The 24764-nt window shown below is 57.1% G+C and overlaps 2 protein-coding genes across 5 annotated transcripts; one reads left to right on the forward strand and one right to left on the reverse strand.

Moving 5' to 3' along the window:
* Window positions 1–15: 15 nt before the first annotated feature.
* PDAP1 (PDGFA associated protein 1) lies at window positions 16–11551 on the forward strand. The gene is made up of 6 exons (XM_029221104.1): window positions 16–169; window positions 3607–3698; window positions 5085–5195; window positions 7485–7606; window positions 8555–8706; window positions 9829–11551. Exons 1-6 carry the CDS (start codon window positions 157–159, stop codon window positions 9885–9887), a joined length of 549 nt encoding a protein of 182 aa, XP_029076937.1. The 5' UTR covers window positions 16–156; the 3' UTR covers window positions 9888–11551.
* Window positions 11552–11900: 349 nt separating this feature from the next.
* ARPC1B (actin related protein 2/3 complex subunit 1B) lies at window positions 11901–24764 on the reverse strand. Of its 4 annotated transcripts, none has more exons than XM_029221091.1 (10): window positions 24673–24764; window positions 18364–18440; window positions 17519–17623; window positions 16858–17080; window positions 16006–16113; window positions 14743–14949; window positions 14580–14655; window positions 13446–13651; window positions 12557–12647; window positions 11901–12229 (listed from the first exon to the last, which is right to left on the reverse strand). In XM_029221091.1, the coding sequence occupies exons 2-10, from the start codon at window positions 18425–18427 to the stop codon at window positions 12191–12193; spliced, it is 1119 nt and encodes a 372-aa protein (XP_029076924.1). In that variant the 5' UTR covers window positions 18428–18440; window positions 24673–24764; the 3' UTR covers window positions 11901–12190. The 4 variants fall into 4 exon arrangements, with proteins under 4 accessions (XP_029076924.1, XP_029076925.1, XP_029076926.1 ...); XM_029221092.1 differs by having other exon boundaries at window positions 11902–12229; window positions 18364–18437; window positions 24673–24739; XM_029221093.1 differs by lacking the exon at window positions 24673–24764 and adding an exon at window positions 24535–24554 and having other exon boundaries at window positions 11902–12229.

Below are 24764 nucleotides of genomic sequence, written 5' to 3' on the forward strand. Positions count from 1 at the left end.
GGCGGCGGCGGCGGCGGCGGCGGCGGCGGCGGCGGCGGCTGGCTGAGTGGGGACGGGGTCGGAGGGGGAACTGGCCGGGCGGAAGAAGTCGAGCCCGAAGTATTTCCGGTTCCGGTGTCAGTTAGAGGCGCCGCCGCTGCAGCCGCCGGAGCCGCGATGCCTAAAGGAGGTGAGGGGCGGGCGCGTGTGGCCCGCGGGCCTCGAGGAGCAGCCCGAGTCCGGCTCCTGTTGTCCACTCAGCCCGCGGGCGCCTCGGAGAGCGGCACAGAGGGAGGACGTCTGCTCGGGCTGAGGGCCAGGCCTGGGCCTCGAAGCCCAATTGTCCCGCTGGGGAAACTGAAGAGAGCGTAGTGGCCTCGAGCCACTCCCTCGGGGGTCTGAGGAGACTCTGAGGCTCTGGGTCCTTGGCGATCCGGAAGGCCTATCTAGGGCGCCCTTCTCCCGGCCTGGGGGGTCTGAAGTTTCCTCCCACTTTCAGGCTCGCCGGGGACTGAGTCACCGCATTCGCGCGCCAGTGCCGGACCCGCCTGCCTCGCGCGTAAAACGTGCGTCTTCCTGGGTTCTGGGCGAGCTAGGCCTGCCTCTTGCGACCTAACTTGATGCTCTTCAGCCTGGCCGACCTAGTTTTGACTGCCCTATTCGAGCGGCTCGATGTGTGCCTTTCAGCCAGTCGCTTAACCTCCCCGAGTCTTAATTTTCTCACTTGCAGGTGGGGTTGTGATTGTACCTGCCTCACAATACTGACGCGAGGTTTTAACTAGGTAACCCATGTGGAGAGTGCATCGCGGTGCTGGATAGTCGCTAAGTGCCCAGTAATAATTAACTACTGTTAGTCGTTAGACTTTGCCAGTTCCTTGGCCAGGAGCGTAAAGGATCCATGGCTTCCCAGTACGTTGTAGACCATCCTCTATCTGCTTCCCCCTTAAGGTCAATAGTGCTCGACCCGAAGCCCAGCTGTGTCACTGTCTAACCTTATGGCCTTGAACAAGTTCTTTAACTTCTTCCAGCTTGTTTTCCCCATCTGGAAATAACCCTTAGCTTGGAGAGTTCGGTCGGGATCGTAAAACTAGAGCACTCGCCGTGCCTGGCTGGCTCCTGGCGCAGAACAGATGTTCAGTTGGTATTGGTTGCTCGTGTGTTACGTTGGTTAAGATGCGTCAGCCCACAGGGTTTACAGAGCTGAATCTCTTTAAACTTAGGTCTCTATTGGTTTATTCTGTGGTAGGAAAAGCCTTGTCTTCTCTGTGTTCCCCAGTCTCCTGTTCTGCAGAAGGAGGGATACTAAGGGTACCTTCTGGCTCCAGAATTCTGGTTCTAAGAGTCCTACTTAATAGATGCTTTGAGCCAAGGTTGGAGGTTACAATTAGAAAATCCTAAATATGGATTCTTGTTTCAACGACTTGGCTTTTTGGCTTGTGAAAGCTTCATGGGCAGATAAGGTTTACATTTCTTGCTTGTGTTAATTTGCTTGAAAAGTAAAAGAGAACATGAAGGGACTTCCCTGGGTCCAGTGGCTGAGACTCTGCGCTCCCAATGCAGGGGGTCGGTTCGATCCCTGGTCAGGGAACTAGATCCCCCATGCCGAAACTAAAGACCCAGCGCGGCCAAATAAATAAATAAATATTTTAAAAAGGGAGAGAGAGAGAGAGAACATGAAGGTGTAAGTAACAGTATAAAATTCTCCAAGAGCCAAGGATCAACTCTTGTTTCTGTTATGAAACCTGTGAAGCTTTTTTTAAAATTTATATCTGGCTCTGTTGGGTCTTCGTTGCTGCGCGCGGGCCTTCTCTAGTCTCAGCGAGCGGGGGCTACTCTTCGTTGCGGTGCACGGGCTTCTCATTGCAGTGGCTTCTCTTGTTGCGGAGCACGGGCTCTAGGCACGCGGGCTTCAGTAGTTGTAGCACACAGGCTCAGTAATTGTGGTGCACGGGCTTAATTGCTCCGCAGAATGTGGGATCTTCCTGGACCAGGGCTCGAACCCGTGTGCCCTGCATTGGCAGGCGGATTCTTAACCACTGCGCCACCAGGGAAGCCCCTTGTGAAGCACTTTTAAAGGCATGGAAAGCTTCTGATAAGAGTTACTGTAGACCAAGCTAAGATCATTATCGCATAGCCAAGCGTGGGGGATGAGAACCTATAGTAGTCAATTTTGAGTTGTTTCTGTTACTTAGAGTGTTAAGAGGGCAAGAAAAGATGTTGGCTTTTTGGATGGCAAACTTGATCTCTCACAGTAGGACTTTGATGAACATAGACTGAGACACCCCTGGGAACCCTGGGTAGTCATTAAAAATGAGTGGTGTGGTCTGCAGCAGCCCAGTTATGGCTCTGCAGCTGCTGTTTAGGAAATCATGGGAGGCCAGTATCTCTGCTACTGGCTCTGGAGTCCAGAGCAGCTCTGGCTGCCTAATTACAGATTCTCTGCTCTCAGTGAGAGAGTCACGAGATACCTGGTGGGATACCTGCAGCTTCCAGGACAGGTGGAAATGGATCCAGGCCACAGCCACCCCAGCGTTCTCCAGGGCCAGCTGAGGGGGTGCCACCCTTCTGTACAACTGGCTGATGGCTTTAGCAGGGGTCAGTCTAGTGTCTTGGCTCAAGAGGGTCAGACTGTAAAACTGATTATCTGTGATGAACTTTAATTGCTAGTCACATTTTTTACTCTTAGAAGGTAGTCAGTTTTATTTTCAACTTTAAATAACTTTGTTTGCCAGTTGTGTTTCTTAGTCCAAGCACGAGAAAGTTTTCCTTTCTAGGTTTTAAGTTTTCTCTTTCTACCATACATATGACTTAGGTGAACGTGAAGTATCTTATTATATTCCCTGACACCTGTAGTAAGTCGCCGATGTGACCAGTGGCTTTGTTTTTTTCCACACCAGGTGCTATATTAGAAGAGTACCAGTCATAGCAGACATTTTTGTGGTGCTTGTCCAGTGCCGGGCACTGTGCCAACATCTTTACATATGTTAACAAATCCATCTTCACAACAACCCTATGTGGTAGGGACACAGACGAAGAAGCTGAGACTCTGAGAGGTTAAGTACCTGCCCAAAGTCACAGAGCTATTAAGTGGTAGAGCTGAGATTTGAACTCAAGGATTGGACCCCAACATTTGTGCTCTTCCCCACTCTGCTTTACTCTCAAGTCTCCTTTGTCTATAAAGTGGGACCAGCCGTGATTGTGTGCCATAGGTTTAATCTGGGGATGAAATGAGCCCATAGCTATGACAGAACATTGCAAGTAAAGAGCACTGTTGTGACAGCAGGGGCGAGTGTTACATGTTCTTCATGATTACATCTGAGTCCGCTGTGTTTGGATAAAGGGACCAGGGGATTTAGCCAGTCACTCCATGTGGTGCATCCTCCCCTCAGGTCTTATTTGTGGGAGCCTGCATCCAGTACATGGTTTGGGACTGCATCAGGTGATTGTGTGTTTCCTTTTTTGTCCCTTTGAACACATAAGGGTACAGGTTTGGGTGGTGCTTGGTGAGGGGTACCTGAGGTCTGCAGCCTCTGCTGAGAGCACCTCAAGCAGCACACAGCCTGGGGCCCAGGGCAATCAAGGAAGCTGCTTCCCTCCCACCTTCTTAAACTGCCAATCCTTGTGCAGGGAGAAAGGGAGGCCACAAAGGCCGGGCAAGGCAGTACACGAGCCCCGAGGAGATCGACGCACAGCTCCAGGCTGAAAAGCAGAAGGCCAGGGTGAGTACGTGCCTGTCCGGGCCACTCCAGTAGCCCAGGGCGGCACCCTGCGCTTTTGGCACCCGGAGAGGCCAGGCAAGGACCACCCATTCTCAAGAAGCAGCTAACACCTGAGGTTCGATTGGAGGGGACAGGCAGCAGGTAGCAGATGGGAGTCCCAGAGCAACCGCTGAGAGTCAGGAGGAGGGCCAGCCTCTGACTGGATCAGTTAGAACTTTGTCCACTCAGCAGCGGGTGCCTTGGTGGGTCTCTGTTTGTGGTCCTGTGTTCCTGCTCCTGTTCCTCTCTCCCTCGCCCAGCTCTGCCCGTCTGCAGCTCGGGCTCTCGGCACCCCTACTTGTGTGCTCCAGCCATGCAGGACTGCTGCCAGCCCTGCTGTGACATGATGCCCCTGCCTTCCCACACCCCCAGCAGGCAGAGTGCCATTCGTTCCTTCAGACCTTGCTCAGCATCCCCTCCTCCGTGACTCCCACCCTTCCCCCTCCGGTCGAAGCTTAGGCAGTCCCTCTATTCTGTTCCCCCAGTCCTTTTTCCAGCCCACTGTCAGGAAACAGAACGTGTTTCCATCGTTGGTGTCCATGTCCCTACCACACCATTAGATCCTCACCTGGCTAAGGGCCAAAGGGAGCACAGTCAGGCTGAATGAGGGGCACGGCTGTGAAGTGTCAGGGAGACTGACACTTCATGCCCATCAGAGGGGCGTGGGGTGGCGTGGGGTGGTGGGGAGGGCCTGGTGGAGGAACCAGAGGCTGACCAGGACCTTGGAGAGTGTGCGGGCAGGCGCCAAGGGGCAAAGGTCATATGGTTTTTGTAAGGGATGTTTTTGGCTGGGAGGCAAGAAAGGTAGAGGGAAGCGTCCTGTCGGAGTGTTGTCATGGGAAGCTGGCACAGCCAGGCCTCTGTGTGGTCAGGTTGGAGTGGCTGGCCCGCCACTGACTGAGAGTGGAAAGCAGGGGCCTTGCCCAGGACAGCAAGGACAGTTTGGCAGCTCCACATGGCAGCAGGGAGAGCGGGAGGGAAGCTGAGCAGGCCTGTGCTTTCCAGCCCCACAGCCACATCCTTTGGACCCTAGGAGACGAGCTGCTCACCCTGGTTGTCTGAGGTACCTGGGCTGAGAAGAGGAGCAGGGCCTTTTATGGCTGTACGAGGTGGTGGTTGGACTGGAATTGGCTTCCAGGCTGTGGAGCCTAGTGGAGAGGCTGCCTCTGACACAGGTCCCCCACTGGAGGCCAGCATGGCAGAGTGGGACTCTAATCATACTTGGCCCCAGCCTTCTGGGGGCCTGATTTCTCAAGGTCCACAGTCTGGGGGTGGTGGCGGCTGGATCACAGTCTTGGGGGTTTGTTTTGCATTTTTGATACCTCACATTGTCCATTTCTGAAACAGGAAGAAGAGGAACAAGGAGAAGAAGGTGGAGATGGGGCTGCAGGTGACCCCAAAAAGGAGAAAAAATCCCTAGACTCAGATGAGAGCGAGGATGAAGAAGATGATTACCAGGTACTGAGTCTGAGGGGGGCCTGGGACCTAGACTCATCCATTCAGCAAACATTACCCGTCCCAGTAGGACATGCAGAGTCCTTGCTCTTAAGGGTTTACATTGTAATAGGGAGGTACAGACGATAAGGAATGAATGAACAGTATGATTTCAAGCAGCCAGAAGTATTATGAATAAGACAGACCGTGATCGAGGGTACTTGGAGTAGTGTGTGCTGAGGTGACTTTTAAACTGAGATCTGAAAAGCAAGGTGGAGCCAGCTGTGTGAAAACTGTTGTTCAGAGTAGTCGAGGCAGCCAGGTTAGCAAGGGCAAAGGCCCTGGGAACAACCTGGGCAAGTTCAAGGAACAGAGAGGCTAGTGGGGCTGTGACTTGGTTGGTACAAAGTGGAGTGGTGAGGAATGAAGGAGGAAAGGTTGGCAAGGGCAGCTCCTGTGCAGCTGTTGAAGGGTTTTGGTTTCATTGTGGTAGGTAGTGGGCAGCTGGCAGAGGCCTTGAAGTAGGAGACAGAGATGACCAGATTTGCTTTTTTTTTTTCCCGGTACGCAGGCCTCTCACTGTTGTGGCATCTCCTGTTGCGGAGCACAGGCTCCGGATGCGCAGGTTCAGCGGCCATGGCTCACGGGCCCAGCCGCTCCGCAGCATGTGGGATCTTCCCGGACTGGGGCACGAGCCTGTGTCCCCTGCATCGGCAGGCGGACTCTCAACCACTGCGCCACCAGGGAAGCCTGCTTTTTTCTTTTTTTAATAGATTTATTTATTAATTTTTGGCCGTGTTGGGTCTTCGTTGCTACATGTGGGCTTCTCTAGTTGCGGCGAGCGGGGGCTACTGTTCGTTGCGGTGTGCGGGCTTTTCATTGCGGTGGCTTCTCTTGTTGCAGAGCATGGGCTCTAGGTGCACGGGCTCCAGTAGTTGCAGCACGCAGGCTCAGTAGTTGTGGCTCACAGGCTCTAGAGCACAGGCTCAGTAGTTGTGGCGTACGGGCTTAGTTGCTCTGCGGCATGTGGGATCTTCCCAGACCAGGGCTCGAACCCCTGTCCCCTGCATCGGCAGGCGGATGCTTAACCACTGCGCCACCAGGGAAGCCCCCAGATTTGCTTTTAAAAGATTGTTTTGGGGCTTCCCTGGTGGCGCAGTGGTTGAGAGTCCGCCTGCTGATGCAGGGGACACAGGTTCTTGCCCCGGTCCGGGAAGATCCCACATGCCGCGGAGCGGCTGGGCCCGTGAGCCATGGCCGCTGAGCCTGCGCGTCCGGAGCCTGTGCTCCACAATGGGAGAGGCCACAACAGTGAGAGGCCCGCGTACAGCAAAAAAAAAAGGTTGTTTTGGCTCCTCTGCCGAGAGTGAGTTGTAAGGTGTTGAGGGTGGAAGCCAGGAGACAGCAGCAGGTATCCAGATGAGAAATTGTGGCTGCGTTAGGCTGGTGGCAATGGCAGTGGAGGGGAGTGGGCAGATTCAAGCCATGTCTTAGAGGTAGACTCATTGGGGTTTGCTGAGGGAAAGAAAAACAAGGTTGTCCTTAGGATTGGGAGGAATGGGGTGGGTGAGGGCTGAGTCTCCAGTTCTGTTGCAGACAAGTTAAATTTGTGATGTCAGGTATCTGGGTGGAGGTGTATATGTGTAGCCGATTGGGTAGAGGTGCCTGGAGCTCCGTGCAGTGCTCAGATTAACTGGCGTTTGGAAGCTGTCTCCCTGGTCTCTTAAAGAGAAAACCTGGGTTGACAGGGCCTGAAACTTTGATCGAACCTGTTACGTCTAGCACTTGTGCTCTCACTTCTTTCTGAACTTCCCCAGGGCAGGTGGGAGGTGCGAGCTCCAGGTTCTTGTGCCGCCTCCCCAAACCTGTAGACTGTGTGACTCGTTCCCAAGTCCCATTTCCCTGCCATCACCCGGATGGCTAGGGATTGGCCCACCCTGCTGTGGGGATCCAGCATGGCTTGTTGCAGTCAGCCATGGCGTTCCATGGAAAACTGCTTTCAGAGGCTGAGCTCGAAGTGAGGGAGTAACTCTCTGTGCTGAGAGCTTGTGAGTTGGCCTCTGCCACCTGTGAAACTAGGATAATGATCCCTGGTGGCCGGGACTGGGCACAGGATGGGCTCTGGTCACCTGCACTCGCTCTCCCTGCATCTCCCCAGGTGGTGAAGACACCCGAGCACTGTTCCCACCGTGAGGCTGGGCCAGGAGTCACGTGGCCTGGGGGTGGAGCGGGAGTTTGTCCTAGTCCAGGAGGATGTGGAGATGGGGAGTGGCCTTCAGGGGCTCTGACAGCCGGCTTCTTGTCCTATCTTAGCAAAAGCGCAAAGGTGTAGAAGGGCTCATTGACATTGAGAACCCCAACCGGGTGGCACAGACAACCAAAAAGGTCACACAGCTGGACCTGGATGGGCCCAAGGAACTTTCAAGGAGAGAAAGGTAACCTCTGCTTCTGAGCCTTGTGACTTGGGCCAGGGGCTGAGGCCCCCAGCTCCTCTGCCCTTGCTTCCTGGGCTCTTGAGGTCCCCAGTGGCTGGTGGGCGCTCTGGCTCCGGTATTTATTTCTCTGTCATCTCATTCTCCCAAAGGCCCTATAGAAGCTTCTCCCCCACAAAACAAAGCAGAAAACAGAATTTTTTCCCCCAGTGGAAGCATAGCAGGAAAAACAGAAATTATGCTGTAGCCCCTTCCTCCAGGGCACCCCACTCCAGGGATACCTCCCTTATCCAGCCTGATCTGACCCTTCTTGGCCTGCATCCATCCCTGATGTTGTGGCCATAGGGATTGGGAGAGGACTGGGGACCCATGCCGTCCAGCACTGTGCAGGGAGGTCCACCAGCTGCCCCAGTCCTCTCTGAGTCCCAGGTGAAAATGGAGCTGCAGAGAGCTCGCTCACAGGCTGTGCAAGGATCACACCAAGTGCTACAGTGCCCTGCACACAGCTGGTCTTTAACAAGTTGTTCCCTGACTTTTCACGGCCACCAGGTGACATCAAGGGCCTTATAGGAGGTTGAAAGCTACTAGGAAAAGCCACCCTGATTTCTCTCCTGACTGGGTTGCTCGATTTAAATCCACCTTGCTGTGCTGACTCTGTGACAGCTGAGGGGGGTCTCTGAAAACCCTGTGGGGAAGGCCCACAAGCTTGGGGTGTGATTGGAGGCTGCTGAAGAGTCTCCCCTTCCAGCAGCTTCTTTCTCACCAGTGAAACCCCCTCTGAGGTTGCAGAGTGACAGCCACTGCTGGCTTGTTTGCTGAGCGTCATCAAGGAGGGGGCACACGGAGCTAGGGCCCAGGCCTGAGTGCTTGGGCTTTATTCTGGCTCCCACATCCAGCTCAGCTGCTAATGGTGGGGAAGATGGCCCCTGTGACACCATTTTACCCAAACAGAGAAGAAATCGAGAAGCAGAAAGCAAAAGAGCGTTACATGAAAATGCATTTAGCGGGGAAGACGGAGCAAGCCAAGGCTGACCTTGCCCGGCTGGCGATCATCCGGAAACAGCGGGAGGAGGCTGCCAGGAAGAAAGAAGAAGAGAGGAAAGGTAAGTCTTGAGCCGCTGCTGTGGCAGCCTGACTGGTTCTGGACAGGCCACCAAGCCCTGCACTTCAGTGTCCTTGTCGTGAAGTGGTATGAGGTCAGACTGTTCGGTAGAGGCCTACCGTGTGTGTGGGGAGGGTGGTGTGGGTGTATGTGCACGTGCGTGCCTGTCTGCCTTTCTCACTGTCGGATGGAGGTGGGTGTTCCTGCCCGCCACCTCCCAGGATGCTAGGAGAGTCCAGCAGCAGCAGAGTCAGATGTGAGTTTGAATCTCAGCAGAGCACTGTCCACAGCATCTGAGGGAGGCCTCAGGATGCACCTACCTTAGCGGCTAGAAGGTTCCCCTAAGGTCTCTGGTGTCTTGTGTAGCCTGGAGAGCTGCCTGGGGTAGCTCTTCATATGTCAGCATTTCGTATTTCAGCTGGATGTCACAGATATCTGGCCCAGGTGTCTCTCTTCCCCCCCGCCTTCCTTCCAGTGGGGCCAAAGGTGGTAGGGATTCTTCCAGGCCAGGTTGGCTGTGGGGAACCGGTCTGCTTTAAAGGAGCATTTGACTCATGACCTTCTGGCCTCATGGCTCCATATGTGGGGGGTCATGAGTGTGTTGGGATCTTGCTGTCCTGCTTTCTAGGCCTAGAGATGGGAAATCAGTTGCCCTAGGGCATTGTCACCACATTGGAGATACCCAGTAATCTCAACTTCCCACTAGTAGCTCCTTTCACAGACCTCAAGCAGGAAAGGACCTCATGTGTAACTATTTGAATGTTGCTGATTGCAGGCTTCAGAATCCACAGGGAGAGGTTGGAATTACAGGGCTCTGCCTGGGGGGTGGGCTAAGAAGAGTTTCCATTAGCTCAGTAGATTGTGTGTTGGTGGGCTTTTGTGGAGGGGGCAGCCACCCAGACTCCACGAGAATGTCTGGACACGTGGGTCCGGTGGCTTCCAGGGGAGGGCGTCAGTCCGGGCCCTTCTCCTTGGGTCGCTTCCTCATCTGCCAGCTGAACCAGTTGCACAAAATGTTGTCTGAGGCCTTTCAGACCTACAGATGTATATGGTTCGGGGGTGTGCGGGCTGCGTATGTGGAGGGGTGGTGTTGTCTTGTAACTCCTCCCTTCCTGCTCCTCAGCAAAAGATGATGCCGCTTTGTCAGGAAAACGAATGCAGTCGCTCTCCCTGAATAAGTAGCACGGCCTGTGGGAGGAGATAGCAGGGAACTGGGCCGTGCTGCCAGGACCTCTGCCGTGTCTCACCCACCCTGTGCCCCGGCGCCACTGCAGCAGCCCCTCGCGGCAAGGAGCCCCCCACGGCTCCTCTTCATCTTGACACAGAAATCGTTTGGGGGGATGGTGGGTGGGGGGAGGGGCAGCTGCTATCTTTGAGACAGAAAGATGCAGGACAGCTGCATATGTAACCATTTGAATGTTTTGGCTGTTTTTAGAATTCAGAACCCTTGTGGGGGGGGGGGTGCCTGGGAGGTGGGGTAAGAAGAGCTTCCGTTTGTCTGGTCGATTGCGGGGCAGGGGGCGGTTGAGCCGCAGTAGCTGCTGACAAGTTTGTGACGGACGGCCCCCTGTCTGTGTTGCCCCGGTGCCCAATTGGGGGGCTGTCGCCTGGGAGCCAGGGCCCTGGGTCTCTGAGGGTCATGGCTCATCCCCAGTCAGTCCCCTCTGACTGAGGCTTCGCTCCTGACCTTCCCACCCTACTCCCTACCCCCGACTCTGGCCAGGGCCCGGGCCCATTCTTAACCCTGCCCATGGATCATTTCAAGAAACCTGTTTACTGTGTAGCCCCCAGGCAAAACATGCTCCACAAGTCCAACTTGTATATTTGGCAAATTAAACTTGACATTATCGTAATTCTGGTTCTGTGATCTGTCTCTGGGCCCCCATGCCTGGGCTGTTTTCACCCAGCAGCACAAGGTGTCACTCTCAGGCAGGCCCACCCCAGGGTTCGGGTGGCACCAATCCGGGTACAGGGACTGGACCCTGGGCATCCGAGCTGGGAGAGACTTCAGGATACAGGAGCCAGCCCCCTCCCCTCCTTTAATCAAGCGGGGACCTTAGGCCGCAGGGGCCAGGGACCTGGGCACAGTACATAGCGTCCTGTCCTCCTGGTGCCCCCTGGTGGTGACAGCCTCAGGATTTCAGGGCTGGGAGTAAGGGACCCAACACCCAGCATGACTGCTAGGCATTACCTTGTTCGTGGTGGGATGGCAGTGGGGAAGCCGAGGCTTAGCAGTCACGTGGGCGCCTGTTCTGCTTCTGCACCCCTCCAGGAGGGGCACCGCCTCCTAAACAGCAGTGCCCTCTGCGCGGTCCTGAGAGGCGAATGGGCGCCAGGCAGGGAGGGACTCGGTGAAGACTAAAGACTAAAGGGAGCTGTGTAGCCTGAGCTGTCTCTGGGGACTGAGAATTTTTATCTCCTGATTGAAAAAAGCATCAGTGGGTCTCCTCTCACTGAGGAGACTATCCTGAGGGACAGGCCCTAGAACAGTGGGTGGGGGGGAGGCTTCCTTAAGTATCGTTTGTCCTGCAGATGTGAGGACAGTTCACAATTAGATCTACTGATGTAATTCATTACCTAGTTAGACTAAAAGAAAAACCATGGTTACGTAAACAGGTAACTAAAAAGCATGTGAGGGCTTCCCTGGTGGCGCAGTGGTTGAGAGTCCGCCTGCTGATGCAGGGGACATGGGTTTGTGCCCTGGTCCAGGAAGATCCCACATGCCGCGGAGCGGCTGGGCCTGTGGGCCGTGGCTGCTGGGCCTGTGCGTCCGGAGCCTGTTGCTCCGCAATGGGAGAGGCCACGGCGGTGAGAGGCTCGCGTACCGCAAAAAAAAAAAAAAAAAAGCATGTAATTAAACAAAAACACCTGAGTAAAATAGGAATGGGAAAAAAAGTCCTAAAAAATGATGAGCAGTTAGTAGAAACCAACCGCAAACATCAAATAGAGAAATAATAAGTTTCCACTAAAGCCCAGAACCAGCCCACAATGTGCAACCACTTGTCTAGGAATCTGACTGCTGAATGAGTGACAGAAAAGACACCTGGTCCTGGCAGCTCCCAGGCTGGACTGCAGCAGGGAAGGAACCATTTGGGGGCAGCCTCTTGGGTTTAAGGATCAGCTGTGCTGGCAAACAAAAATAAGCTACCAGTGCTCTGCCCAAACTAACCTCTCCTTCTAGACACACAGGCCGGCGTTTTTTTTACGTTGCATTTTTATTACCTCCACATTTTGAAGCAGTTCATGACCAGCAGAGTGCTTTGGGGACATTTTTTACAATAAATGGAAGCATTTCTTTAAGAAAAAGGCAATTGTTCCTTCAGTAGGTAAGCCTCCCGCCCCTCCCCTCCCCTCCCCTCCCCACCTGAGGGAGCAGCCTGTGGGGACCCGAACTGGTACCCTAGAAACATTCAGCAAAGCGATCCTTCGTCTCCCTGACCCCCTTCCCTCAGCAGCTGGGATGAGGGCAACAGACTCCTCACAGGTCATTTGATCTTGAGATCCTTCAAGGCTGACTCCAAGCTCTGGAAGGAGACAAGTAAAAGACGGGCTGGTTCTCAGCTGTCCTGCAGACACCCCACCCACAGGGACCTGGCCTGGGACAGAGAACCTGGTCTTTGGGGTCAGGCAGACCTGGGTTTGAATCCCAGCCCTAAAGGAAGGTGCTGCAGAGGGTGCCAAGGCCCAGATGCCAAGGAGCCCTCACCCCACTGAAGTGCCCTGCAGGAAAGAAGAAGGAGGACTGGGGCATCCAGGTGGCTGCCAGGGAGAATTGGGCGGCCTGCGGGGCTGCCAGGGAGAATTGGGCGGCCTGCGGGGAAGCGAGGCGGTGGGGAGAGGGCAGGCCTCACCTTCACGTCCCAGATGCTCATGCCGCCGTCCATGCCTGTAGTGCAGAACTGCGAGCACTTGGCCTTCCCCCCACTGAGCACCGAGATCTGGCTGCAAAGAGGATGAGGGCTTTACAGATCCCAGCCTGTGCCTGGGCTGTGCTCCGGCCCACTCTGCCCTCCAGGAGCTCCCCAACTTCTGGGGGAGCCCACCCCAGTGAGTGTGAGTGTGTGTGCCCAGCAGGGACAGCCCAGGAGGCCGGGCTGTGAAGGATCACAGAGGACGACAGGATGGGGCTCCTGAGTCTGCTTTAGGGACGAGCAGTAGTCCCTGTGCAAGGAGTACAGGGCGGCCGGGCAGCTGGAACAGGACGCACAAAGGCCTGGGCAGGGGGTGAAGGCACATGTGCTGGGGGAATCAGAATGACGGAGCATGGTAGGGTGGGGAGAAGCAGCAGAAGATGGCACTGAGTGGATGCAGGGCTAGTTCTGAAGAGCCTTGAAGGCCGGGCAGAGGAGTTTAGTTTGAAGACATTGGGCCAGGCAGCCACAGGAGGGTTTAACTAGCCAAGGGGCAAGGTCAAAGTCTCGCCACACTTCCTCTGATTTGTCCTGGGGTGGACGCCTGTGGCTGGCAGGATCCGGGAGTCTCTGGCTCTGGTTCCACTCTAGTTCCTCAGGGAGGCTGCTGCGAGACCCTTCATTCCGCCCCTCCCCCCTCCAGTCACTGCCCGGCCACCCCCCAGAACAGTCCCACAGCGCGTCCTGAAAACTGAAAACGCAGAGCAAGGCTGACTGCTCTGCCCCCACCTGATGCAAAACCTCAAGAGACTGACCAGCTTCCTAAGTGGGCCTGCACCTCGACGCTGCCTGGGTGGGTGTGGAGCTCGCCCTTCGGCCCCGCTCTCACCTGACACTGTTCTTGTGCAGCGAGTCCAGGCCCCCGCTCGCTGCCGCACTGCCCTCCGAGCTCGCCTTCTTGTCGAGGTTCTGGAAGCGCTCGCGGGCCGTCAAGCCACGCTGCGAGCTTTGCTTGGGCACGTCCAGCCGCCCACCGAAGCTCAGCGTCCCCACGGCGCCGTCGTAAGTGAACAGCACCGGGAAGCAGTCGTGGCCCTGCAGCGGGGAGGGGCGGGGTGACATTGGAGTGCCCCCACTTTCCTCCCGGGGAAACCCAGGCCGAAGGGCAGGTGCAACGCCAAGGGGCGCCCGGCCACGAATCGGGGGGTCCCAGAGGCTGGATGCAGGGCTTGGGTGTAGCACAGGGAAGCCGATGCCAGCTCGGGGACACAGTCGGCGACCCCAGGTGTAGTAACAGGGACTGGAAGTCGGGGCTGAGCACCTAGGAGCAGCCCCCTCAGCCAGCAGGGCCAGCATTCAGTTGAGAAAGCTGGTCTGGGACTTTGCTGGGAGCCCAGGGGGCCTTGTCCTGCCTAGACGGTTACACCTGCTCTGGGAGAGACCCCACAGCTGGACGTTTGTCTAGGCAAAGCAGGCCTGATCCCCCTCTAGGACCCCGTTAGGTTTCCTGAGGCCTGAGAAGAGCCTTGACAGATAGGTGGGCAGGAGGAGGGAGGGAGAGTAGTGTCCTTCTGGACACACAGGACTGCACTCCCCCACAAGCACTCATTCTCTTGAGTGAGGAGGTGTGGTCCTGTCATTTTCATTGGCCAATAAAATGTAAGCAGAAAGGTTAGGATCCAGGGCCCAGTTCTCCACTTCCCCTCCTCACTCCACGGGAGACAAAGCTCCCATCTGCACTGAGCAGAGCCCCCCTCACAGCGCCCACGCTGGACAGTCGAAGTGAGCAAGAAACAAACCTTTACTGTGTTAGGCCACTGCAGTTGGGGATTTTTTTGTTGTTGTTACCACAGCATAACCCAACCTATTTTGGCCAACAGAGATATGGATGGATGGGTGGGTGGATGGGAGGAAGGAAAGGAGGGAGGGGGGGACAAGTAGAGGGCTGCCTGGGCATCTCTCGGGGCTCGCTGGGAGACCTGCTGTCACCGGCCCCTGCTCTCCTGCCCCCATGCCCCCTTACCGCTGCCACCAGACTGTTTTCTGTGATGAAGGTCAGGGCCAGCAACGGCAGCGTTTCAGAGGCCAGAGTCACGACGCTGAGTGAGAGAGAGAGAGACGTCAGCCACACCGGCCCCTCGTGCTCGGTGCCTGGGATGCCCCCCATTCGGGTGACCTGTACTCACGCCATCTTCTTGTCGGCATCAGCCAGGCACACGGTGCTGTCATGGCTGACCCAGGCCACACGGCTGCCGCTGGCGGAAAAGCAGACCCCGTGCACCCAGCCGCAGCTGCTGCTGGACTCAAACATCAGCTCCCCGAAGGGCATCTTGGAGCCCCACGGGGTGGGTGCTGGCCGCTCCTCCACCTCCTTGATGTAGGCTGAGAAGATCCTGCCGGGAGAGGCCAAAGGGGGTGACCGGGGGTCTGGGAGGGGCCTGACAAGGGACTCCCTCTCCCAAACTGGCCTGCTGAGGCCAGAGCACCCGGCTGAGTCCAAGGGTACTGTAGCCGGCTTTCCGTGACCTGCATCTTCACGCGCAGACAAGTCTGGGCCTCGGTGCCCACTTTGGGCAATAGTGTGGGGTCAGGAGGTCTCCCAGCCCAGGGTCCCGGGAGCTCCCAGGACCCTTGGGGCCCTCACCTGAGGACTGACCATCCACGGCTGACGTGGCTCCCAGGGCGTCTCCTGTCCCCCTCACGCTGACCACTACACTCCAGGGCTAGCCCCTAGGATGTGCCCCCCCTCCTGCTCTGCACCGTGAACCAATCCTGCCCCCCTTCCTGCCAGCTCCACCAGTTCCACTCGCCATCCCAGGGCCAGCCCGGAGTCATCTGACAGGTCAGGGTGCCAACAAGAGCCTCATCAGGACCTCATCCTCTCTGTGCCTGGGGCCTCTGGTGCCTGCTGTAGCGTCATTTCCCAGGGCAGATGCAGAAACCCAGGCCATCTGCCTGAAGCTGGGAGCCGGAGGCCTTGGGAGACTTGGGGGGGGGGGGGGAGGGTAATGGGCCCAGAAGTGACAGCCAGCCAGTGGCAGGTGGAGACTCTTTGTTCCAAGCCTTAAGATAACGAGGCAGGGTTTGTTCCAGCCTATCAGTCATTATACCTTAATGTGAAAAAGTACACCCACTCATTTTCCCTCAGATAGAAGCCAAGAAGCTGAAGGAGTGGGAGGTTCTCATGAATACAGGAGGGCCTAGAAAAGAAATCTTGCTGACATTAAGCGGTGGCAAGGGGCACATCCTTTTAAGACTCCCCAGAGGCTGGAGAGAGGACCCAGGGATGACCCTTCAAAGAGCAAAACCTCACAGAAGCTCGACTGAGGCCCCCAGGTCACCTGCTGGCAGCAGAGCTGGTCTGGAAGGTGGGTCGTGGGGCTCCCAGGACGGAGCTCCCCTCCACCCTCCAATCCCTGTCCCTGTGTCGATGGCAGGGCCCCCCTCACCGGCACTTGAAGTCGCAGGAGCCGGCGGCCAGGAGCACGTTGTTGGGATGCCAGTCCAGGCTGAGGATGGTGGATCGAATGGGCTTCTTGATGTGCTTGCAAACCCACCTGGACACGGCAGGCAGACAGGTAGGGAGGAGACAGGGACACACAGGTGGGCACCCGCCAACCCAGAGGCTCCAGGCTCCCACTGGGCCCTGCAGACCACAGAGGTCCCAGGAGGAAGGGGCCTGGGTCCAGGCTAGCAACGTGCCAGGTCCCACCCAGGGTGGGGACTCCATCCCTTGTCTTGCGACAACCCTGGGGCAGCTCAGTGAGAAGTCACGAGGCCGCTAACTGGTCAGGGTGGGATTTGAACTCGACTCTTGGACTCCAGCCTGACCTCCCACCTGGCCTCTGCCCTCAGGGACCCCGGGGAGAAGATCACGACGTGCCTGGGAGCTTGTGAGTGGGCCCTGGAGTGTGATGGGCGGGGAGCCTTGGGCGAGTGATCTGCCTCAGGGCCTTTGCTCATCTGTAACGGGACTGCAGCAGACGCCCAGTCCAGGGGGCTGATGGGAGGGGGTGGGTCAGTGCCAATACGTGTGCAGGGCTTAGCGTGATGCCTGCAGAGGCGGCCCGGGTGCTGCCTGGGCGCCTATTACTGAGACAGAGCTGTGGGAGGGCAGGAGGCTGTGCAGAGAGCCTTTCGCCTCACCTCCAAGGGCCAGAGAGGACACACTTCCCCAGGGTCATGTGAACAGGGGTCCTGACTCCCCGTCCCGTGTTTTCTGGGACCCTCTTGTCCCAGCACCTGTTGGTCTGCAGCCCCAGGTCCCTCCCAGCCCACTCTGGCCCCACCCAGGCACCCACCAGTCGTTTTCCTGCTCAAAATAGCAGATGGAGATGACACGGGAGCCACTGCCCACAGCAAACTTGTTCTCCTGGGGAGCCCAGCGCACACAGCGAGCGGCGCGGTTGATGCGCAGGATGACGAGCGTGGGCTTCCACGTGCGGCCTTTCAGCGTCCACACGTAGGCATTGCGGTCTGTGCCGCAGGTCACGATGCGGTTACTCTCGGGGGCCCAGTCGATGCCTGTGGGGCGGGAGGAGGCACTAGGCTGAAGCCATCCAAGCAGAGGTGGCTCTCCAGTGTACGCATGGGGGGGCTTAGAGGCCACGATCGGGATGAAAGCTGCTGCAGGGGGTACTACTAGAGTTCACTGGGGGTGTTACAGCTCCCCCAGCTATCAGCAAACATGCCGGAAGGCCAAGCCAGGAGACTGAAGAGAAATGGGTCCTTGGTGATGCTGAGCTGTTGGATCACACCTTTCCTGACGCCCTTAAACTTCTCAGTTTTTCAGTAACATTAACCAATCAATGTAATCCCTTTATAACTTAAGCCAGTTTGAATCAGGGTTCTGTTACTTGCAACCCAAACTATCCTACCTAACACAGTGAGTAGGTGGATGGCCCGGCCTTGCCCTGTCCCCTGCCTTCTTTCAGGAAGATGACCCCAGCCAGCCCAACCCACCTGTCACCTGCCCGTTGTGCTCCTTGAGCTCGTGCACCTGGACCCACTTGTTCCCACTCTTCTCATAGATGTGCACCTCGTGGTTGTTGGGGCAGATGGCGATCTCTGCAGGAGAGACGGGTGGGCGTGGGGAGGAGGCATGCGTGCCCAGGCTCCCCCATGACTCCCCACCTTCTCAGGCCACCTGAGCAACACTTTGTCCTGTGCTAATGCACGCTCCTCCTCTGCCTCAGGTCCTGCTGGGCCCCCCTTGGGACTCCTCCCCAGGGGCTGGCCACCCCTCATCTGCACCCCCCAGCCCCAGTGTCCCCAAGGCAGTGTCGCAAACCTGCGGGAGCTCTCCCTGCCCCCTGCTCCGCCCCTGCTCCAGCCACAGTCTCCTTGCTGCTCCTGATGACACCAGGCTCTGCCACTGCGGGGCCGTTACACCCACCCTGGCCTTCGCACGCCGGCTCCGTCACCTCCTTTGGGTCTCCATGCAAACGTCACCTCCCCTGAAAGCCCTTCCCTGGCCCCCTTTTCTAAACTAGTGCCTTGGCTCCATCGCTTTCCCCTCACCCTTCATGTTTCCTCAGAGCTCATTTCACTGCAGGTTACATTTCCCATCCCCAAACCCTCCCGTAGCCGTGAGCAGAGGGCAGACCCGCTGTTGTGCCCACCCAGTCCTGGCACCCAGAGCAGTGCCTGGTGCAGGCAGGGCCGTGCTCTTGCCTCCAACCCTCAATGCCCGCTCGCCTGGCTGCCCTGCTTGGGTCCCTTCCCTCCTAACACTCAGGATCTCAGGATCGGGGGTCAAGCAGGGGGACAGCTTCCCACGTCATCCGATGGTCGGGGGGGGCACTCACGGGTGCGGTCCTTGTTCCAGGCATGGCAGCTGATGGGCTCCACCAGGAAGCTGTGATAGGCCATGGCTGCTCGGCTGCTGTGCCCAAGACAGAGAGGGAAGCCAGGTCAGCCCCACCCTGCCCCAGCCGGCCTCGCGGGAGGGCAGCCAGGGGCCACCCTGGCCTCCCGACTCTGGCCTAGCGCTTTGCTTCCCTCCTGGGGCCTCAGTTTCCCTCCTCATGAAACAGCAGCTCTCATGGGATGTGTCCGAGGCTCCAGGGTACAAACACAAAGGATGGGGTGGGGAGTGGAGGCAGGGAATGGGGGTGTGCGCGAAGCCACTACCATGAGTGGGGTATGCTGGGACCCTGCCCCAGACAGGCCATCACTCATCATCTGTGCCTCAGTTTCCCCACAGGTGGAAACTCTCGCTCCCCAGGGGTGAGCCAGGCCTCCTGGCCTTTGCACATGCTGTTCCTTCCCACTGCAGGGAAGGCCAAGCCTGATGTGCCTTGGAGGCCAGTTCTGTCCACATTTCACACCAGCGTGCTAGTCTCTCTACACCACCAAATGTCCACCTCTGTTCTATGCGGCAAAGTCCTGCTCAACTGGGAAGACCCAAAGAGAGCATCACTTCCTCAAACCCATTCTCTCCCCACCTCAGCTTCCCAGTCATGGGTAGAGCCCAGCAGCACTGCCTACCAGCTGTGTGACCCCGGCATCTCACTCACCCTCTCTGAACCTCAATTTCCACATCTGCCAAATGGGAACAGGAATCCGGTCCCCCGCCGGCCAAAGTGTTAAGAGGGTGAAACAAGATGACACACCATGCCTGGCACATAGTAGGTGATCATGAAATGGCAGCACTTTGTCTAGAATGGATGTGCCGGCACCCGGCGTGCTTCACCTGTTTAGGGGTGGGCCTCCCGGCCGGACCAGGGGCCAATCCAGGGGCCCACGAGCCTCAGGTCTTCTCACTGGCTGTTCCCTCGGCCTTCGAAGCTCTTCCCCCAGCTGCCTGCACAGCTCCCACCCTCGCTGCTGCCATTCAAGTCTGTGTCCAAGGCCACCTTCTGAGCAAGGCTGCCTCCCACACCACCTCCACACTCCCTAGGCCCTAGTTTTCTCCAGGGGATAATCTTACTGAACACGAGTTACTTTGTGCTCATTCATCCTGCCCGTTTGTCTTTCTCCCCCTGCTGGAAAGTAACGAGCTTGATGGAGACACACATTTCTGACCATCTTGTTTACATTTCTATCCCCAGCGCCTAAATGCGTGGCACATAGTAAGCACTCGATAAATATTTGATGAACACAATTGTTTACTGCCATTAGTGTCCAGCAGAGTAAGTTTTTTTTTTTAATGTAAAAAAAAAAAAAAGCCACACCGCATTCCCTGAATGCTGCACTCACCAGCTCTAAGCCCTCCTGTATTCTCAACTTGAGCCCCAGATGACGGATGTGAGGGCTGCGGTTGGAGGGGAAGCCACCTGCCAGAGTCACGTGGCCCTGACGTGGTGTTCCCAGGCCCTCGGTCACCTCCCCCACCTGACTGGCAGGTTTGTGGCCCGAGGCTGGGCCCCCGGAAGGCCGCTCCTCAGCCTGGATCTGAGCCCTGACCTCCCCGGAACCCTGGGGTCTCTCTCTGCCCCCAGGGGGGGGGTCTCGACCAAGACTCCTCTGGGAGGAACAGCACTGGGTTGGGGCCCAGGCACGAGGGTCAGGCTGCAGTGCCGTCCATCATACTGCTGGGGACTCCGGGGCTCAGCGACCACAAATCCCGCTTTAATTTATAGCAGGAAGTCCTGGAAAGTTCCTAAAGCGGCACATACTACCGCGCACACGTGCACAGAGAGGACAGGGACCACCACGCCTGTTCCCGCAGGCCTAGAGCAGAGCCCCGAGTGGGTCCCTGGGCAACATTTGCTGAGAAAGAAGGTGGACACACACAGCCAGGCTGAGGCCACACACACGCGCGGTCAGCCTTGCACGTGCGCGCGCGCACGCACACACTGCTTCCGTACACACACGCATGTCAGCCTTGCATGCACACACGAGCACACCGCTCCCACAGCGGCCGCCTCCCCAGCCTCTGTCTCCTTATAAGGCCTCTTTGTGTAAAGCAAAGGCCCCGGAAGTGGCCTCGGAGCCCAGGTCAGCAGGCCTGACAGGGTTTCCCCAGGCACTTCCGCTGCATCCGGCCTAGGTGGGCGGGGGTCATCCACGTCTCCACCGCAGGGAGGGAGCACCTAGGCCTGTCCACTAAGCTGTGCTGCTCTGCCTGCCCCCATTCCCCAAGGTCACAAACGGGGCGGGGGCGGGGGCGGGGCGGGGTGGTGGTGGTTAAAGTAAGAAACTCACTTCCAAACGCCAGCTAGGTTCTTCTTGGCCCCTGACTCCACAGGAGGCCAACCACCCCCTCCCCTTCACCCCAGGCGTCCCAGCAAGAGCCCAGGGGGTCCCTGGACCCTAGACTCAGACGGAGCAGAACCCAACTTCCCAGCTCCAACTGTCCCAGGCACACTGTCTGGCCGGGCATCTCTGCCCCTTGTCGGCTCTTGGTGAGTGTCCAGACGTGTGGGCCGGGCTCTAACAGCCTGTCTAGGGACTTTTCAGAGTTCCAGGCTGTGAAGATGGAGACACTGGCTCTACAGAGGACCGCGGCCCCCACACTTGCCAATATCGCATCTGAGAGGGCTTGGGGACCCTGCCCATTGTTTCCTGGGACCCAAAGGTTCTCAAGGGGGAGAGGGAGGGGCTGATAAAGATGGCCACAGCACAGTGGGACAGGCAGGTTCAGAGCACACCTATCAGCCGATCACACTTTAGCATAAATTCAGACAGAAATACTCCCTAGTCTACTGACCCACACTGTAAAGGGGGGAGGGGGTACGGGTGGAAGGGGTGGGAGAGAGGAAGACGTGTTTTCCCCTTTTCATAACTTTTTCATAACTTCTGCAAAGCGGTTGAAAGCAGCAGGGCCCCCCGAGGACTCCCTACCCCCACAGGTTACAAATGCGGAAGTGGCAGCCCAGGGAGGGGCGTGGCTTCTCCAGCCACTGCAGGCTTGAGGATCATGGGATCATTCCGTGTGGTCAGATCCAGGAAAACAGCCTTCACACCAGGCCACCCTGCCACAGGAACTATGTCTTAATCATTCCCAGGGAAACCTCTACCCTACCGAGGGGCGGGAGGGGAGGGTGGGGCGGGCACTGCCCGAGTGTGGACAATGCAACAGCTCAGCGGTGTCTCCTGGTGGAGACAAAGGCAGGCTGAGGCCATGGCCCCGGGAAACCCACCCACTCATCGCTGTGACCCTGTGAGTCAGCACTGTGGACCCATTTGATTGTCAAGGACAAAGAGAGAGAAAGGGGCCCTGAGGATGGCGTTGGGACTGGGAGTCCACGTCTAGTGCTCTGTGCCCCCATCACCCTGGAAGAGAGTGAGGCTGGGGGAGCACGGGCCAAACCCCGACAAACTCCCCCAGCTGGCTCTAACTGTCCCCCACCAGCCTGGAGCCGGGATCTCTCTGTGCTCCAGGTAGCTCTTCCCCCGTGTCTGGCACACAGTAGGTGCTCAGGATGAATGGATGGGGGATCACGCAGGGCTGGGAGAGCAGCATGATGGCTGGGAGGAGCTTTGGGTCTCCAAGGTGGGGCGTGGGTCTCCAGGCAGGGGGTGCCAAGGACCATGTACCGGGGTGTGGACATAAGCTGCACGGGGACAGGTATATTTGTTTTGTTCACAGATGAATCCCCAGTACCAATTAGAGTGCCTGGCACATAGTAGGTGCTCAATAAATACTTCTTGAATGTGGTTGCATGAATGAATCACATCCGTCTTATGGTATACTTCTTATAGACCAGCCCTATTATTTCACTGGTACATGTATGCAATCTGTAAATATTTACTGGGGAGTATGCGCTCAAGATTTTTTCCTGATAGCGTCAATGATCCAAAAAATTTGGAAATCGTCAATCTAAAGGGTCCTCTCTGAGGATTCGGGGAGAAAACAGCTCCCTTCCAAAGCAAGGCAAGCCAGGCGAAGCCCCCAGCTGCCCAGCCAACGGTCTCAGGCCTCCCATCTCTTTCTTACATGCTGGGTGCAAATTCTGACTCTCTCCATACTGACTGGGTGCCCTCCGCCCATGTTTCCCCCACATCTCTATCCAGAAAAGTCTGGGGTTGGACCAGGCACCAGCTGTAGGTTCTTTCTTGCTTTCAGAGAAGCTTCGCCGGCCCAACCTTCTCTGAATCCAGAGGTTTGACTGCATTGGAGGCTAAACCAGGCAGGAGCTGCCTGGAGCAAGGATCTCTGCTCTGCAGGCACTCAGGGAAGTCCCCACCCAGCTCAGCCACCCCAGGGAGCTGCCAGCAAGCCATTTTGCACACGTGCTGAGCTGTTACTCAACTTCCTGTTGTATGTGGAACAGCCCTCCTCACCCCAACAGACCAGCCAATCCTAGACCAGCTCCGCTCTTGAGGTCTTACAAACCAGGCAAAATCAAGTCAAGAAACACAAATGAAAATAATCATAAGGCACCATAAAGCATCAGCTAAAATAATCCAAACCAAACAAAACCTCAAACGCATAAAACTCAATGCTGGCCAGACTGTGGAGAAATTCTCATTTGTTGCTAATTTGTTCAGCCTTCCTGAAGGGCAATGTGGTAACACTCAATCCAACCGACTGGGTGGGAACAAACAGAAGAGAAGAACACAAACAGGAACTTAAAAATTGTTAACATTTTTGGTGGCATAAGTTCATTTTGGTGCTAAAAAAAAGCCGATTTTTTTTTTAAAGCAAACATGTTCATAATAACCCTCTTTAAAATGGTGACAGGATAGAAAACTCCAGATGACTACAAATATGGAAAGAGAAATAGTGATATGAACATGTTGTTATAAGACCTATGTGGATAATATACAAACACTTATGTAATTAACTATGTAATTAATTAACTTACTTGGCTTTTTTTTTTTTTTTTTGCCACTTGGCTTGGGGGATCTTAGTTCCCCCACAGGGGATCCAACCAGTGCCCCCTGCAGTGGAAGCACAGAGTCCTAACCACTGGACCAACTTGGCATCTTTAAATGCCCAGAATTTACCCAGGACTTTGACATACATTCTCTCTTTTACACCCTAAAACAAGCCCAAGAAGTTTTCCAGTGTTTGTTTTAACCTTCATCTCGTACAGGAGGAAACAGACTCAGACAAAAGCCAAACTTTGCTCAAAGTCACCCCACTCCTAAACGGCACAGTTTGGGATACTGACCCCAATCTCAGAGTTTAGGTTCACCTGGACACTTTGATAAATGTAGGCAGGCCTTATAAATAACAGCAAGGACAATAACAGGGCATGTTTAGTCCCCGTGTGTGCCTTACACTCATGATCATATTTAAGCCTCACAACTTGAAAGTTCCCCACTTTCCAGATAAGCAAAGTTGAGGCCCAGAGAGGTTAGGTGGCTTGCAAGGTCGGTGGCCAGTGATGGAAGAAGCTGGCGCTCTTACCAGTTTCTGGTCCCGGAGACCTCGCCGGCGGGGGTGGTCTTAACCACCGGGCAACACTGCCCGCCAGGCGGGAGGGGCCGGGGGACAGCCCGGAATAACCTGAGAGCCTCGGTGTCCGCACCAGGCTAGCTCCTGCGGCTTCACGCCAGTCACTACTGTGTCACTGTCACCGCCCGAGGTCCCGGCCCTGGCCGCGGTCCCCACGCCGCCGGCAAGGGGGGCGCCGCTCGGAACGCTCCGGTCTAGCGCCCGGGAGCTCAAGAGGGAGCGTTCCAGACCCGGCCCGCCCCTCCCTGGACCGGACCCCTAGGACCTGGCCCAGCTGGCGGGAGGCGGGCTGAGGGAGGGAGCGGTGGCCGGCAGGGAGGGAGGGAGGGGAGGGGCGAGGCGAGGCGGGCGGGGGCGCCAGCTCATTTCCCGGCTGGAGCAACCCGGAAGGCTGGAGGACGGAGGGGAAGTGGCTGGGCGTGGGGCCCTCCGGCCCGAAATAACGGGGCACACCGACGGCGGGGCAGAGTCTGGGGGGAGGGGGGAGGCTGGGGGGGGTGGGGAGGCGGACGCGCGGGCCGGGGCGCCCCGAGGGCGCAGACTGCGGGGGGTGGGGTGGGGAGCGCTGCGGTTCCCTCGCCCGGAGGAGGCCGCCCGCCCGCAGCCCGTGCCCCGCGTGTCCCCTCACCTCCAGGCGGGCCCCGTGTGGCCCTTCTCATCCCCGATCTTCCGGCGGCCCCTCGCTGCGTCCTCCCCACCTGCATGAGGTCGCTCCCCGCTCTCCCCACGCCCACCCCCCCTCCGGGCCGCTCCCGCGCCCCCTCACCTCGGGGCGCCGCGGCCGCGGACTCTGGGCAGTCGACGCGCCGAACCGGCTCTGGGCCCCGCGCAGCTCTGCCACTTCCTCGTGGGCGGGGG

The sequence above is a fragment of the Monodon monoceros genome, unplaced genomic scaffold (assembly GCF_005190385.1).
Source record: "Monodon monoceros isolate NGI ecotype Baffin Bay Population unplaced genomic scaffold, NGI_Narwhal_1 Super_Scaffold_13, whole genome shotgun sequence".
NCBI lineage: Eukaryota > Metazoa > Chordata > Mammalia > Artiodactyla > Monodontidae > Monodon > Monodon monoceros.

Excerpts from the sequence above, each read along its gene's own strand:
- ARPC1B (XM_029221091.1), bottom strand. The coding sequence starts at position 18,427 with ATGGCCTATCACAGCTTCCTGGTGGAGCCCATCAGCTGCCATGCCTGG. Across the intron at positions 16,114-16,857 it reads TTTGAGCAGGAAAACGACTG|GTGGGTTTGCAAGCACATCA; the intron begins GTGGGTGCCTGG and ends TGCCGTGTCCAG. Across the intron at positions 12,230-12,556 it reads TGAGCATCTGGGACGTGAAG|AGCTTGGAGTCAGCCTTGAA; the intron begins GTGAGGCCTGCC and ends GTCTCCTTCCAG.
- PDAP1 (XM_029221104.1), top strand. Across the intron at positions 5,196-7,484 it reads ATGAAGAAGATGATTACCAG|CAAAAGCGCAAAGGTGTAGA; the intron begins GTACTGAGTCTG and ends GTCCTATCTTAG. Across the intron at positions 7,607-8,554 it reads GAACTTTCAAGGAGAGAAAG|AGAAGAAATCGAGAAGCAGA; the intron begins GTAACCTCTGCT and ends TTACCCAAACAG.